This window comes from Balaenoptera physalus (assembly GCF_965194825.1).
Source record: "Balaenoptera physalus genome assembly, chromosome: 14".
Classification (NCBI taxonomy): domain Eukaryota; kingdom Metazoa; phylum Chordata; class Mammalia; order Artiodactyla; family Balaenopteridae; genus Balaenoptera; species Balaenoptera physalus.
Window position 1 is genome coordinate 56444049 of NC_138893.1, and position 17203 is coordinate 56461251.

Consider the following 17203-nt stretch of genomic DNA (forward strand, 5'->3'; position numbering starts at 1 on the left):
TTCTGCATTGAAACAAGAGGGGTCTGTGCGCCCAGCCCCAAGGGGGACTGAGGGAAGGCCACCACAACACAGATCTCCACGGAAGCACCTTACGGTAAAACTGTAGTCATTCTGGAAGTGCTGTGTAGGGCTCCAACCTCCACAGATGCCCTACCTGGGGTAAAATACAGAGTGGCAAGGCACAGAAGGTCCTGCATCTGTGCGAAGGCCTTCTCCCTCAAACAACCCCCGTGTCCACGTCAGCAAGAAGTTTTAGTCTGGGTTTTTGGCTGGGAGGTGACAAGAGCCTCATTTTTTAGTGTTATTTGCCAGTTAAGTAAGAGTGTACCTAAAACAGTTGTAAAAGGGGGAGGCACAAAGATACCTGTCTGGAAACATAAGATATCCTTAAGATATGTTCTATTTGTTTTTAATTCCCTGAGTTCTGTGAAATCCCTCAAGTCTGTGAAAAATAAAGAAACACTGTAACTCAGTGAGAGAATAACTTTAAAAAATCAAAAGACAGATGGCAGAATCCCAGCCCCCCAGAGACTTTTCGGTTTGATTTCTGTTAAAAACAATATATCACACAGGATGCAGACTTCTCTCCCCAGTGAAAGGCCTGTGTGAGAGACCAGTCTGGGAAACGTCCAGAGAAGCCCACTTCTGCGTTCACGTCCCCTGGTCAACCTGTGTTCACCTTCATAGATAGAAGCCTTCCTCCCTCCCTCCCGGCCCTCCCACCCCTTCTGGTCACTGCGTAGGGCTCTCTTTGGGACTGTGATTTCTGCCGGGAAGCCCCACACTCCTTCCTAGGGCCAAGGTTGAGCTTTCGTGTCCCACGGCCAGAAAACCAGCGACCGCCGCCGTAGGGAAAAGGAACGGGGCGGAGAACCCAGCCTCGGGCAGACACTCCAGGAGGCTGAGCCTCGAGACTCGCGCCTTCCCGTAGGGCGTAAGTACCTCTGTCCCTGGCCCTCCCCGCGAGGCCCACAGAACCTAACACTGGGATAACAGCCAGAACCGCCGGCCACTGTCCAGGTCAGGTGTCCCGGGTGAATCTCCGCGCGCAAACCCTGCAGCGGCGCCGCAGGGCAGCAAAGAGAACAAACCTGCGCCGGCAATTCTGTACCGTGGGACAGGAATAGCCTCGAGCCAATGCCATGAACTGTGCGCAGAATCTTCTTTAGATCCTGGACCCCCGCAATGATCCTAATGACAACTCTGGGTGCGGTGCCCAGAATAAAGCTTATGGGCTCAGCCTCTGGAATCTTCGGAACATTTGGGGCGCCCAAGATACTCTGAAGCCACTCTTCATTCAAAGCTCCCAGGGTAAGATCCCATGGTCTAGTCTAGTATTTCCGTCTTGCAGTTGGAAAAACTAAGGCTCCGGAGAGAAAGTCACAGCCCCCCTAGAGGCAGCACTAGGTCCGGGGTTTCTGGGTCTCCAAAGCCCTTTCTCCCCGGCCCATTCACACACACCTGCCCGCGTTCTCAAAGCAGGACCCTCATCCGGCCCGCACTGAATCTGCTGAGCGCGATCTTAGCTCCTCCTCACGCTAAGGCTGAGATACCCTGAGCAAGTTACTCTCTGTGTACCTTAGCTTCCTCATCTGTAAATAGGTGTGATAATGAGTACTGCGAGAGAGCAGAATTTACTATAATGTGATCAGTCATTCCGGGTCCCCTAGTTCGGTCTGTCTGGCCGCTAAGCCCCTTACTCCATTAACCTCTCAATAGTCAGTGCACTTTACAGGCATTACGGGGACTCCACTTACAACGTTTTGGAGGGCGTTTATGAGATCTACATCGTAGGGTCATCGTGAAGTTTCACAGATAAACTTAGTGCCGCGCACGGTGACACAACGATTACATGCAGCAAACCGCCTATTATTGTTTTGTTGTTTTTGTTAATGACCATCCCAGATCACCGTTTCCGGCGCAACCCGTCTGCCAGCCCTTCCCGGACACCTGCCCCGCGTGCACACCCCGGCGCTCACCTCGTCGGCGCCGGAGAACCGCTGCGGGACGACGCGGAAGAAGATGCAGAGGGGTAGCGCGGCGATCGCCGAGTAGCCCCAGATAAGCGCGAGCAGCGCGGCCCGCGCCCACCGCCCCGGGCCCCGCACGCCGCTCCGCAGGCGCACGATGCACACCATGCGCTCCAAGCTGACTGCCGCCAGCGTCAGGATGGTGACGCTGCCGCTCAGGGTCATCACGTAGAAAAGCAGGTGGCAGGCACCCGGGCCCAGCAGCCAGGCCTCTGTCCAGCGCACGGCCAGCACGGGCGGGATGGCGCTGGTGAAGAGCAGGTCCGCGCAGAAAAGGTTGAGCACCAGGCTGGCTGTGGTGCCGCGGCGCCGTCGGCGCGCTACCAGCACCAAGGCGCACACGTTGCCCAGCAGCGACACCGCAAAGATGAGTGCCAGCACCACAGTCTCCACGGCGCTCAGCACCAACCGGTGGTCGCCCTTGACATCAGAGAAGAACGGGAAGCGGGTGCGGTTGGCCCGCTCCAGGTTGCGCGCGGGCCCAATGCCCGCCGCCTGCGCGCACTCAAGGGACATGCCGGGCACCCCGCGGCCCGCAGCCTTCTGCGAGCGGGCTCATCTGGGAGGTGACTGAGTGCCAAGGCGGGGAAAGAGAGAGGGAGACAGTTGCGACAGAGGCCCCCTCCCGCCTGAGCAGCGCCGGCGCTGGGCGTTGCGAGCTAAGCCTGGGGCGCGCGCGGGAACGAGGAAGTACCGGCGACGCCGGCTGGAAACACCCAGGCTGGGAGGGAGGCGGCAGCCCAGGCAGAGGCCGCTCTCGGGCCGAATAGGAGCGCTCGAGCGGCCCGGAAACCCCACCTAGTGAATCCCCAGAAACCCCGCAAGGCCTCCCCAGCCCCTTTCATCCTCCAGGGGCACCCGGAGGATGACCTTAATCCACTGATTTAGCTAAAACTGATTTAGGAGTGCCGGAGCTGGACCTGTGATCTCAAAATGTGAGATCATTTTGGCCTGTGCTTTTCAGGCTTCACCAGAGAAGTCTCACAGGTCTGCGGATAAATCCTTGCAATGGGCCCAGATCTTTTTGGGGGCAAGGGGACCGGTTGTTTATCATTGCTTAGTAACATGTGACTGGGTAGATTAGTTCATCTCTCTGTGCCCTCGGTTTTTAAAATCTATAAATGGAGATAATATCTCATTGGGTAATTGTGAGGATCATATAAAGGGATTCACACTTGGCACACAGTAATTGCTCACGAAAGTTCATCAATTATTAATTACCATAATTAAAATCCATGTAAATTCTGTGTTCTGAACAAAATATAAAATGCTTTAATGTAAAAAGAGTGGGCCCCCCAAAATCTTGAATAAACTTAGCACCCCGGAAAGACAGACACTCCAAGTGCACACACAGGTGGTGAATGTGCCTCCGGCACCCCAATTTAAAAAGCACTGGACAATCCAGTCCCCTTACAGACGACGAAACTGAGGCACAGCAAGAAGTGACTTGTCCAGGGTGGCCCCTGGTTAGTAATAAAAGGCCCTGACCCAGATGTTTCCACCACACCCCTGCTGTCTGGTTTTCTGTTATGGTAAATTAGACAGAGAATGAAAGTGTGCTTGTGGCCTTAGACCCAGTGACCACTTCCCTGGCCAGACAACGTCCCACCACGCACACCCTCACCGTCTTCCCCTTTGCCATACTACCAGGCCATCTGTCTTGTAATCATCTCTGTGTATTTATTAAAAATTTGGTGTACCAGCCTGAGGTGCTCTCTGGCACGGGGGCGGGGTGCATTTGTGTTTGCTTATCACTGTGGCATTTGGGGTATGAGTTGGCAATGTGACCTCTGACCTGAAGGGCAGATTGCATGTCAGTGGGAGATGTTCAGCTTGAACCTTGACTAAATACAGGTAGTAAAAGAGAAGCAGTTTGCTTCCTGACACAGTTGATAAAGGGCAAGAGATTGAAATAAAGGTACTCAAGTGGGATTTGGTAATGGTCTGATGGAGCCAGGGTATATTAGTTTCTGTGGGAGGGAAAGGAGAGCTGTGTGTGTGTGTGTGTGTGCACGCGCACGTGTGTGTGCATGTGTGTGTGTGCACACGCGCGCGTGCGTGCGAGTGCCATGGAGACAGGAAGAGGTTTCCCCAGAGTGAACGACCAGAGTGGGGTCTCTGTGCTAGAAACCCTTCTCCATCGTTACCCTCCAGAGTTCTCCCAATGGCAAAATGGTGAGTACAGATGTTCCCAAACTTTCTCCTTTCACATCACCTTCATGGCACCTGTAGGCCAAAAGAAATACCCAACAGTTCCATTTATTAAGCAGCTGAGTCCAAATAACTTAAGACTTTATGTCCTAACAACTTAGTAGCCATCTGGGTAAACAACAAATGAATGAATTTTTAAAATAAAATTTTCATTTCTTTCTTAAATAATGGCTTCCTAATGGGATGGGTGCCCCTGTTGAGCTCTACAAAGCTGGGAATTGGATGGGACACCGCCACTGTCATCTCCTGCTCCACACTGATCTTCATGCATTTGCTCTCCATCACAGTAACCCCTGAAAACCCAGATTTCTCAATGGGTTTAATGTTGAAACTGTGAAAAACCCAGAGCTAGTAGTCCATGTGGGGTTCGGTGAACGTTGAGTAGCACTGTGTTTCCTGGGACCCCCAAGCACACACGGACAGAGGTTAGGAACACAGGCATGGACACTCGCCTGCCAGGACCCGAAGCCTGACGGTGCTACTCACTGTGTGACCTTGGGCGAGTTATTTTAGCTTTAAGTGTTTCAATCTTTCCGTGTATCAAAAGGGTATAATAATAGTACCATCTCATAGGGTTTAGGGGGATTAAATGAAGCTCCTACCTGTAACACACTTAGCACAGCTGTCATCCAGGGGACACTGGGTCAGGCTCTGTGCTCAACACTGTGTGTGGACTTAATGGCTGACCACACATCCCTGTTTGCTGAGACCGTCTCAGGTTATGAGATTATTATTAGAACCCTCTTTCACTCTCAAACTGCTCTGGTTTGGAAAATAAATTATGTGGTAGCCTACCTTTATGTTTTTTAACTCATTCAGTGCTCCTACAGGTTGCAGGCACTAGGACTTGACTCTGAGCAGTCTGATTCCAGGGCCCCTGCTATTAGCCACTAGAGCAGTGTTTCTTAACTGGGGGGAGACTTTAGACACACACACCCTCCACCACAGAGACATTTGGTAATGTCTGGAGACATTTTTGGTTGTCATACTAGGGGGTTGCTACTGGCGTCCAGTGGGTAGGGGAGAGGCTAGGGCTGTGGCTGAACATCCTGCAGTGCACAGGACAGACCCACAACAAAGAATTGTCCAGCCCCACATACCGATGGCGCTGAGACTGAGAAACCCTGTCCTCTTGAGGCCTCAGCAGACTTTACTGCTTACTATTGATTTCTGTTGTGAAGTCCCACCTTGTGGCAAAAGCCAGAAATGTAATTATTGCCCTGGTAGGAGTTTCACTGCAAACTCTGTAAACCCTTTAACCGAACCCACTGGTGAAGCTCAGCTTTGTGCTGTGGCCCCAGGTGGCCAAGGCTGCGAAATCCCCTTGGTCCACGGGGCCAGGTACAGGGTCACCAGGGTGGATTGACATCACATGTTCCTTGGAGACAAGACGATAGGAAACCACAGACTGAGCCCTTGTGAGAGTTGTATTCACTGCTTATGGTCATTAATTACTGTTAGTATCATGCTCCTTTGCCTCTTCCACTCTAAGATAAAATGGTAAAAATGGAGACGAGGATCCACCAAATATAAATATGGGCAGTCTAGTTTCTGAGCTAAAGGGATGGCTGAATTGAAGGATGATTTCTGTGGTTGTTTATTTTATATTTTTAACCAAACAGGAGGAGGGGACTTTTTCTGTGTGTGGTTTTCTTAATTTCCCTCTGGAAAAACTTTCATAAAGTTTGTATGAAAATACTTTCCAGCCTGCAGTTTCCTCTCCAAACTTCTCTGTGGGTAGTCTATGGATCACCTATTTCCCTATATATCTATATCTATCGGGTTTGAGACATAAGTCTTTGCAGAGATCAGAATATCTCCTTGCAAAATTAGGATCTATTCTGGAGCAGAATGCAAAGGGTGCTTATCCCTGCATAAAGACTGAAAGTCTCCCTCCTGCCTTCGCTCCTCCCATCTTATCAAAGCGGGCTCCCACAAGACCCCAGGCCAAGTTGCCCTGAGTGTTCACAGCTGAGTAACCACCTCAGCCAGGCCAGTAAGGTGCAGGGAGGGCCACCTCATGCTTCTTCTCCAAGAAGGCCCAAGGGCACTGAGTGGCCTTCGGGCACATGCACAGTGGAAGGCATGAGAGCCATGCTGCTCTTGGGAAAGGGCAAGGGCTTTTGCGTGCCTCAGGCCTGTAATCCCCCCTGCTGTCCATATCACACCTATTGGTCAAAAGAGAGAAAACCAAGTAGAAAGTGGCAAACGAAAAAGCTAAGTCCAGTGGGACAAGTGATCAGCACCTGGTCGTGAAATATTCACATTCTAGGGGCCCAGGGCAGGTATCTGTCAATGAGATCTGGTGGCCCAGCCATACCTAACACATGCCATGCTTTATAAAAATTAGAAAAGTGACCAGACACTTAGGAAGAGGCAAGGTGGATGCAGCCAAGGCTCTGAGCTTGGGGAGCAGGGCCTAGCTGGGTTTCGGCCTCCGCGTGCACCCCTCAGGTGGGTGTCCCTGGCAGGGTTTGCAGGCTTGTGCCGTCAGGGCCTTTCTCACTGGCTCGTCCTGCCACTTGTTGGTGGTCTCTGCTCCAGCCCTCAGATCCCCCCTCATACCTATCACCTAGGGGGTGCTGACTGGATAACAGTGTGTTCCATCAAGCCAACCATTTGCCTGGGGACTGTCCTCAAGCTCACTGTTGTGGGAATCTCGCCTGAGGAGATGCAAGGGTCAGCCTTATAGCAACTGTGATGACTGAGATGTACAAAGAGGGGCTGGCGCCGGGCCTGACGGTTGGAGTCCTAGTGTGACGACACTTGGTTTCCTGAGGCAGACAAAGAGGGAGCCTTTCCAATGCATTTCTTTCCTGCTTGAATTGGCCAGAATTAACTCCTGTTGCTTGTCACCAAGATGCCTAATCTTGGAAGATCTGCCTCCCCAAGGCTTGTTGCTTTAAAGATGGTCTTTATTTTAATGGCAACCAGACTGCCTCTAAGATAGAAACTTAAACTCATAAAAGGGATTTGGTGATCACCTTGCTCCATTTATTTATTTATTTTTTGGCCGCACCGCACGGCTTGTAGGATCTTAGTTCCCCAACCAGAGATCAAACCCGGGCCCCCTGCAGTGGAAGCGCAGAGTCCTAACCACTGGACCACCAGGGAATTCCTGCACCTTGCTCCACTCTTCCAAAAAGAAGCTGCAAATACAAATTTTTGTACTCAGAAAGGAAAGCAATTCAGAGAAGGTCCATTTCTACGGAAGTGGCAGCTTTTCTCTGTGGGCCCCTCTCAGTGAGGAGTCACACTGGCCAGTCTAGGAAGGAAAGTGGCCCACACAACGCACACTGGGGGCTCCATCCTTACCACACGCCTGGCACCAGGCCAGGCCCTAGAAATGTGAAGACAGGGTGGGTGATGTCAGCACAGTCCCAAAGGAGCCTTCTGCAATCCAAGATGTGGCTTCACTGAAATTCTGCATTTCCCAAGAAGACCATTGGCCAAGGTCTTAAACAGTATATTGCAAGATTTCTCTTGCATCATTTTTTTTTTTTTTACTTCTTTATTCCTTCTATATTTCTGATTATAAAACAGGAAGATTTGGAAAATGCAAGAAATAACTCAGAGAAAATAAACATAACCATCATTCTTCCATGCAGTGATAACCCCGTGAAGTTTTGCTGTGTAGACTTCCAGTGTTTTTTCTGTGCATCCGAGGCTGCCTGTAGGCATACAGGTACTTTACAAACTGGGGGTCAGGGTGCACCCATTATTTTATAATATGCATTTTAAAAATTTCCTGAAACATTATTTTTCTGTTCTGTCCTTCAGTTCCCCCAATGCACATGGCTGCCCGATGATACACCTCTACTGCCCAGAGCTTGGCTGCAGGTGGGGGACACACCCAACCACACACAGTCGCCAACAATGGCTCCCAGAAGCCCGTCCTTGCTTCACTTTCCACTGGTCTAAAGTGAAACAAGAAAAATATAGACTACATAGTTTTTTACGAGGCTAAATACATCCACTTTTAATTGTAAGGTTATGTTCTGCTGACTTTTATGCTAAACTTCTTTTTCTTTTAGGACAGAGTATTTTTATAAAAAGAAACAACCCTATGGGGCTTCCCTGGTGGCACAGTGGTTAAGAATCCGCCTGCCAATGCAGGAGACATGGGTTTGAGCCCTGGTCCGGGAAGATCCCACACGCCATGGAACAACTAAGCCTGTGTGCCACAACTACTGAGCCTGCGCTCTACAGCCCGCGAGCCACAACTACTGAGCCCATGTGCCACAACTACCGAAGCCCATACGCCTAGAGCCCGTGCTCCCAACAAGAGAAGCCACCACAATGAGAAGCCCACGCACCACAATGAAGAGTAGCCCCCGCTTGCCGCAACCAGAGAAAAGCCCGCGTGTAGCAATGAAGACCCAACGCAGCCAAAAATAAAATAAATAAAATAAAATAAATAATAAAATAAAAGAAAGAAAGAAACAACCCCATGTAAAATTATCCTGACCTGTGAGGTCCTAAAAGCCAGGAACTTCTGCTCTAGGACTCCAGGAGAACTCAGTCCAGGCACACAAGCCCAGACCATGACAATAATAAGGACACATGGATTTATACAAGACAAGACCTCCAAATGTAAAAAAACCTTTCATGTTCATGCTCTTATCTCCTCCTGAGGACTGCTATCCAGGGCAGGTAGTGTAGTCTCTCATTCTACAGATGAGGCAGCAGAAGGGCTCAGCAGGGCAAAGGGAGAGGGTCCAGCTCACATGGCTGGTTAGGCCCAATGGAGCAGACCCAAGTTCCTGACTCCCATCCCAGTGACCTTGGATGGGATCTTCTCGGAGCCACAGCTTTGAGGTGACGCTGGCTCCCACTCAGAGTAGAGATGTACAGTTGCAGAATTGAACTTGATGGAACATTCTGGAATTCCTCTTCAGGAGACACAAAGTTACAATGCACTTACGTGGCCAGAAACCCAGGCCTGGGAGTTTCTGCTGCTCCTGCAGAGATGCAGACTCTGGAGAATCTGGGCACGAGCAGCCACAAGCCCGGCAATGAATGTTGGCAGGAAATGCTTCATCATATGGGCGGCAGCCTCCACGGTTGGGTGATTGGTTCTGTAGCTTACTGGTTATGCTCCCTGGGGCGAGTGACATCATGTCTCTAGATCTCTGTTTCCTCATCTATAAAATAATAATCACAGGCCCATGTAACGATAATGACTGTCACGCCTTTAGCACAGGGCCTAGCACAGAGTAAGGACTTGATAATTGTACAACTGTGTTATTGTTTTCAGCACCTGACACATAGTGGATGCTTAAAAATATTTCTGATAATGGAGTAATTAAATAGATGAATGAATAAATGAATGAACGAAAATGAAATTTTGAGCTTTTGTGTGTCGTCCAGATACCTCTCTGCTGTCTAAGGCTTGGTCCTTGGGAGTGTGAAATGCGTGGACAGCTAGGAGGGGAGGGAGGGAGTCATCACCGTATCAGTGTTCTCTCCAACCACACACCCCACCCGCCAAAAAAGGAGAGAGAGAGGAAATTAACAAGCAGAGCTAGAGGAGATGACACAAAAGAGAAGGAAATTTTGAGAGAAGGATCATTGATGTAGGACATATTCTGAGCATAGGGTTCTTCCTTTGCTGGGAAATGTGGGCCCAGGTGATACAGGTCCCCAAAGGAGAGAAGACTCATGTCAGGGAGCGGGGGAGTCCAGTGAGGGCCGAGTCACCAAAGCTGAGACCCCGCGGAGGTGCTGGGAAGATACACGGGGCGCTGCATGGTGCACTCAGTGGTCTGTTCCCTCTGTGCTCTGTTCACCTGCCAGAGGCTGATGGGCAGCCTCTCAGGAAGGGCTTCACGGGGTAATGAAAGGGTCTTGGAACATTAGGGCCCTCAGAGCCTAGTGAGCTGGGTCTATGGGCGTACATAACGGAGAGAGTAAGCACCCGGTTGAGGAGCGGTGTGCCCCTTCGCATAGCCGTCGCCCTCTGGGACCTCAGCTCCTTCTCTCACAACTGAAGATGTTCAACAAAATAAGCTCTAGAAACCTTGCCAGCCAGGGTCTTGTGGCAGAGTCTGGGGAGGCCTTGAAAAGCTGCTCCACACTGCCCCCTCGTGGCATCTGGCTACAGTGACCATTGTCCCTCAAAGCTCAGGTGTCCATCCATCCATCTATTCATCCATCTTTTCTTCTCTCCATTCAAAAGCACTAACAGGGGGACTTCCCTGGTAGCGCAGTGGTTAAGAATCCGCCTGCCAATGCAGGGGACACGGGTTCGAGCCCTGTTCTGGGAAGATCCCACATGCCACGGAGCAACTAAGCCTGTGCGCCACAACTACTGAGCCTGCACTCGAGAGCCCGTGAGCCACAACTACTGAGCCCGCATGCCATGACTACTGAAGCCCACACACCTAGAGTCCATGCTCCACAACAAGAGAAGCCACCGCAGTGAGAAGCCCACGCACCGCAACGAAGAGTAGCCCCCGCTCGCCGCAACTAGAGAAAAGCCTGCCCGCAGCAATGAAGACCCAACGCAGCCAAAAATAAAAATTAATTAATTAATTAATTTTTTAAAAAAGCACACAGGCACTCTGCCAGTTGTTGAGGACACCATAGCAAATGATATATAGTCCCTGCCCTAAAGGGAAACTCACACAACATAGATAAATATGGGACCACAGAGTGGATATTACAAAAGGGTCTTGGATGAAATGTCATGGAGAGAGGTGGGACTAGTAGCTGACCCTCCTGGAGGACTCAGGCAGGATGCAGAGAGGAGCTGGTCGCTCATTCAACAGACAAGCACTGAGTGACGTACAGAAATGAATCGGGCTGGGGGCGAGGCAAGTGCATGAACATCTCTAGAAGGGGGAGGGTATATGTGGGAAAGCCAAGGAACAAGCGAATCAGTCCCCACCCAGGGTTTCACCTCCCCTTGTCCAGACTTGTGGGTTCCTAACAGACACGGTCACCGGGAGTGTGGGGCAGGGACTGATCTGGGGCATCGCCCTTAATCTGCTTTCTGGGCTTTTCTAAGGGAGAAACCCATTAGAGCAGTTTTTCAACTCTCTCCCCCCACACGGGTTTCCAACTGGGATAAAAACGAATGCTTAAAAAAAAATGACTTCTGTCTTTGCAACCTAGTTTTGGGAGCTGAATTCATCTCAGGATGCTTTAACGGGCCTGTGCTTCTGCAGAGGGAAAACCAGAGCTGAGTCCTAAGGGGAGAGGATGTGACAAATCAGAGCCGAGCGTTCTGTTGCATTAGGAGAAAGCGTCATCCCCAGGGGCTTGGTGTATCTCTGAGGAGTGTATCAGCTCTTCGTTTCAGAGGCTGGGGGGAGAAAGAGCCCTGGGTCCACATCTGGGGTGGGGGCTGGGAGGCAATAATGACTTGAAGGAACAGAACCGCGAGGAGAAGTGAGGACCAGGTGGTACTCGGACCTGTGGTCTGAACTCAGTCAAATGAGGAGACTGGGCTCCTGCTGCCGGTGGGGGCTTGAATGATGGGTCTTTGGATTTTTAAGGATGAGGACACGGTGGAAAAGAGACCTTGAGACATAGATCACATGCCTATTTCACACACGTGCATGCACACACACACAATACAAAATACTGCTGGGGGATGTATACATACTTTATGGATGCCCTTTTGAACCCCATCCCGTAACTGGAAGATTTCCCACATTGTGGGTCCTGCCTCCCCAAGGTCACAGGCTGATGCTGGCTTTCTCAGCTCCGTTGCAGCAAGGCATGTATCCTAGGCTTAGCCAATCAGACACCCCATGACAGACTTGGCCTCCAGGAGAGGACATGAGGGAGCTGGCGCTGCACAGAATCCGTTTGGGGGTGAGGGGTTTCCGGCACCCGGTGGCCAGCACCAACAGTGTGAGCAGAGCACGAAGTCTGTGCCCTGAGGTCCAGCCCCCAGACTGGGAAGTCTCCAAAACCAATTCTCTGCCCTCCCAACCCCCACCTCAGAGATCCTGCAAGTTACATAATGCCTTTTCTGTTTAATGCAGCAGAGCGGGTTTTTATGTGAATTTTGCTCCTCCTGTGCTAACATTTTTCTTAACCTCAGAGCCCTCTGACCTGGCGTCATCAGAGTCCCAGCTCCCTGGAAAAACAGCAGCCTTAACTGAGCATTGTTTGAGGGCAGGCACCAGGTCCTTCCTTTATATAACCACTGCAGGAACAAGGCTGTGAGGCCTGGCTAACTTTCTCCTAGTTTACTTTCCCTCTCTCCAAGCTGCATTGCAAAATCAGCCACCTCTGTCTTGCCAGCCACTTCACCTCCCCTTTCTCCTCCTCTCTCGAAGCTCCTGCTGTTTCTCACAATTTGCCAACTGGACGTTTTTCCAGGGCCCGGCATCACCTGGCATTGAGTGGGGACCCTGAGGCTGTGAGGGAACGTGTGAGGGTGTGAGAAGGGAGGGGGGGTGGGACCTGCTGCCAAAGCCTCTGCCGGACCGTAAAGTAAGAAAGAGCAACTCCAGGTTGAAGTGGACAGCGCTTTCTCTTTTCTCATAACTCAGGAATCTATTCTCTATATTTTTATGCATGGAGCAGTCTTTTTCTTTCTTTTGCAGGGGAGGGGGACTGAGGGGGATGAGATTTTTCTGAATTCAGTCTTTCCTAACTTGTTAAAAATAATAGGTGGCATTTACTGCCTTCCTATGGGACAAGCACTTGACGTGATTGACTCCGTAAATCTCAGAAAACCCCATGTGGGAGGTGAGCAGCCCTTTACTATTAATGTCCCCATCTTACAGCTACGAAAACTGAGACCCAAGAGTATATTGTCAGAAATCTTGGCTGGGAACCCCACTCAAAATTAAACAAACTGGGACTTCCCTGGTGGTCCAGTGGTAAAGAATCCGCCTTACAATGCAGGGGACGCGGGTTTGATCCCTGGTCGGGAAACTAAGATCCCACATGCTGTGGGGCAACTAAGCCCGTGCGCCACAACTACTGAGCTCACGGGTCTCAACAAGAGAGGCTGCATGCTGCAAACTACAGAGCCCACGCGCTCTGGACCCCACGCACCACAACTAGAGAGAAGCCCGCATGCCGCAACGAAAGATCCGACGTGCTGCAACTAAGATTCGACTCAGCCAAAAAATAAAGAAAATAAACAAATTAAATATTTTTAAAAATTGTCTGCATACTCTTTAAAAAAAATTAAACAAACAAAAAAGAAGAAGGAGAGGGGCTTCCCTGGTGGTGCAGTGGTTGAGAATCTGCCTGCTAATGCAGGGGACACGGGTTCGAGCCCTGGTCTGGGAAGATCCCACATGCCACGGAGCAACTGGGCCCGTGAGCCACAACTACTGAGCCTGCGCGTCTGGAGCCTGTGCTCCGCAACAAGAGAGGCCGTGATAGTGAGAGGCCCATGCACCGCAATGAAGAGTGGCCCCCGCTTGCCGCAACTGGGGAAAGCCCTCGTATAGAAACAAAGACCCAACACAGCCAAAAATAAAATAAATAAATAAATAAATAAATAAATAAATAAATAAATAAATAAATTTAAAGTCCAAATTTTAAAAAAAAAAGAAGAAGGAGGAGGAAGAGGAGGGGAAGAGGAAGGGGGAAAAGAAAGGGGAAAAGCCATGTTCTGGCTCAGGTAAGCAGAAAGGCCAGTAGGTGGATCTGGCTTTAGACACACAGGATCCAGGAACACAAACAACTTGTTCGAGCTTCTGTCAGCCTCCTGACTCTCTTCTCTGAACTGGCTCTGTTTCAGGCAGCTCATCCCCTAGTGGGAGCACAGAGGCCACAGTAGCTCTTGCCCACTTCCTACAAACTCAGAAAACTCTTTTCTAACACTTTTGGCAGAATTCCCAACGATGGCTCTCATTGGCTGGGTTGGGGTTACATGCCCATCCCTGGATCTGGACCAAGTCTGGGAAAGGGCAGGTTCTGTAGACAAAAGTCAAAATGCTGAGACCAGAGAGATGGAGAAGGGATTCTGGGTAGGCTAAAGCCACAGGGGTCGGGGGTCCACAACATGAAAAGTGGATGTGCCAGTTCAAAGCCAGGTGTGACTTCAGCATCTGCTGTGACTTTATCTGAGGTCCACGAATGGCCCAGGAGATCTGGGCTCAAGTGCTGGTTTCATCACTAACTAGCTGTGTTGACCTTGCAGACTTATCACTTAGACCCTCATTTTCTCTTTTACAAAACAGAAATAATAATTCCTGTCCAGTTGAAAGAAGACCCCTGCGTCTGTGAAAGCCAAGCCTTCACAAACCTCTGCCAAAATGAACTGAGATATGTGACATTATGCACCTGTTATCTATTAATTCTGTTTAGAATTTGACCTTAAACATCCTTTGCATTTATAATAAAATAATCTTGTTTTCACATAAAAAAAAAATAATTCCTGTCCAATCTCCTTCATTGAATTGTTGTAGAGATCAAATTAGACCTTGAATTATAAAGCACTTTGAAGAGTCAAATATAAGGTATTATATTATTCCTATGTATACCTTCCATTTGGTTTGTTGAAACTAGCTTAAAATCCTCTATATTTTCCTAATTCCCTTTCTGATTTTCCTTTTTAAAAATTCATTACAAAAGTAATACATACTATAAACTATTTTAAAATATAAGGAAGAAAAAAATAAAATAAAGGAAAAATAACCTAGAATCCCCCCCATCCTTAAATAACTATTATTAACATTTTGGTATTATTTCTTTCTTGTCTCTTTTTCTGTATGTATGGATACATGTATGGTTTTTTGTAATGTAGATGGCATATATAATATGGTTTTAAAATCTGCTTTTTCCTATAAATCATGTTGTGAACATTTTATATGACATTAAATAGTTTTCTATAACATCAGTTTAATGGCAGAATGGTCTTTCATTGTTTAACAAAACACCTCTTGTTAGACATTTGGATTGCCTCTAACCTTTCCCTGTTAGCAAAAATACTACAGGACACATCCTAATAACTATTTCCCCACATTCATGACTATGTCTTTAGGAAATTTTCTAGATATGGAATTTCTGGGTCAAATATTTTGCAAAACTCTAAAGCTTTTGGCATCTATTGCATACCCAGAAATTTTGCACCAAATTATACTCCCATAAGCAGTAGATATATGCCCATTCCTGCATCAGTTATTTTAGTTGGTGTTTTTAAAACTCTAACACGGACTTTCCTGGTGGTGCAGTGGTTAAGAAGCCGCCTGCCAATGCAGGGGACATGGGTTTGAGTCCTGGTCTGGGAAGATCCCACATGCTGCACAGCAACTAAGCCCCAGTTCCACAACTACTGAGCCTGCGCTCTAGAGCCCGCAAGCCACAACTACTGAGCCCGCGTGCCTGGAGCCCGTGCTCCGTGACAAGAGAAGCCATCGCACTAAGAAGCCCACGCACCACAACAAAGAGTAGCCCCCACTAGCCACAACTAGAGAAAGCCCGCGTGCAGCAACAAAGACCCAACGCAGGCAAAAATAAATAATTAATTAATTAAAAGACCAAAAAAAAAACCCAACTCTAACAACTTTGATATCCTTTTTCCTTTTAAATTTAGACCCATGATTCTTTCCTCCTGATTACTTTCTGCTGGTGGAGCCTCTGTCTTCTCTTTCCTGCCTCGAAGTGACAAAGAGTTCTGAGCATCAGCAGTTTAGGAAAAATCTATAAAGTGTGCAAGGCTAGGAGTCAGAAGACCAAAGTCCACACTCCACGCCCACATTTAGAAGCTGTGTGACTTTTGGTTAAGTCACTTAATTTCACTGAGTGACAGTGTCTATGTCTGTTAAATAGAGATCTAGTCCTGCCCTGGTCTGCCTGCCTGCCAGGCTACGAAAAAGCACATGAGAGGTGGATGTGAAAATCCTTTCTAAGAGATTAGCACCCACACACACGCCAGGGACGCTTTGCATTTGCTCACTTAGCTTTGTCCACCGTGATAATCGGTCTCCCAAATGGCCCCAAGGAAGGATGCTTCCTGGTATTTATTCCCTTGCATGCAGTCCCCTCTCCTTGAATCTATGCTGGTCCTGTGCCCCATTTTTAACTAGCAGAATGCAAAGGAAGTGACACTGTGTGACTTCCAAAGCTGGACCATCTGACTGAAACTGTAGGAGAGACTCCAACAGAGAACAACCTTACTGGTCCCATCAATCCACAAAACCATGATAGGTAGTAATATGTTTTTGTTTTAAGGCACTAGGTTTGGGGCTGTACTGTTACACTGTAATGGATGAGCAAACACCTACCAAATTTTCTTCTAGTACCCTGAATCTGGGAGCAGGTCTGAAGCTTAATGGTTAGGACTTCCCTGGTGGCGCAGTGGTTGAGAGTCCGCCTGCCAATGCAGGGGACACGGGTTTGATCTCTAGTCCGGGAAGATCCCACATGCTGTGGAGCAACTAACCCCGTGTGCCACAACTACTGAGCCTGAGCTCTAGGGCCCATGAGCCACAACTACTGAGCTTGCGTGCTGCAACTACTGAAGCCCGTGTGCCTAGAGTCCGTGCTCCACTACAAGAGAAGCCACCGCAATGAGAAGCATGTGCACAGCAAGGAAGAGTAGCCCCCGCTCGCCTCAACTAGAGAAAGCAACGAAGATCCAACACAGCCAAAAAATAAATAAATAAAATAAATAAATTTTTTTAAAAATTCAATTAAAGAAAATAAAGCTTAATGGTTAAAAGTTGTCGTCTTGGGAACCAGACAATTTTTTGCCACCACCCTCTATGATATTAGGTAAATTATTAAACTCTCTGAGCCTTACTATACCAATCGGTAAAATGGGCATGATAATAGTACCTGCCTCATGGCACTGCTGAGACGATCAAATTAGACCATGCACATAGAGCCCTTAGCATGTAGTCCTCAATACATTTCAACTATAATGGTGGTGATAATCCCTGCTGATAAAGTGCCTCGTTTATTTGGCTCCTTTAATTAAATTTCTTAAAAAGTGTATATCAAACTACCCTAAATTTTTTACCCCCTGCCTCGGCCACCATCAC

At 48.8% G+C, this 17203-nt stretch overlaps 1 protein-coding gene across 5 annotated transcripts in view; it reads right to left on the bottom strand.

Annotated features, from left to right (window-relative positions):
- The window catches only part of FFAR4 (free fatty acid receptor 4), a 38580-nt gene extending 33656 nt beyond the window's left edge, over positions 1–4924 (bottom strand). Inside the window, exon 1 of one of the 5 annotated variants that reach the window (XR_014253095.1) lies at positions 1980–4924. Coding sequence is in view for 4 of the 5 variants with exons in the window: in XM_082423892.1 (XP_082280018.1) it covers positions 1980–2546 (567 nt within the window). In the remaining variant the exon portion in view is untranslated. The remainder of the gene's footprint in view (positions 1–1979) is intronic. The other 4 variants (XM_082423892.1, XM_082423893.1, XM_082423891.1 and 1 more) reach the window with 4 other exon arrangements.
- Between the last annotated feature and the right edge of the window lie 12279 nt (positions 4925–17203).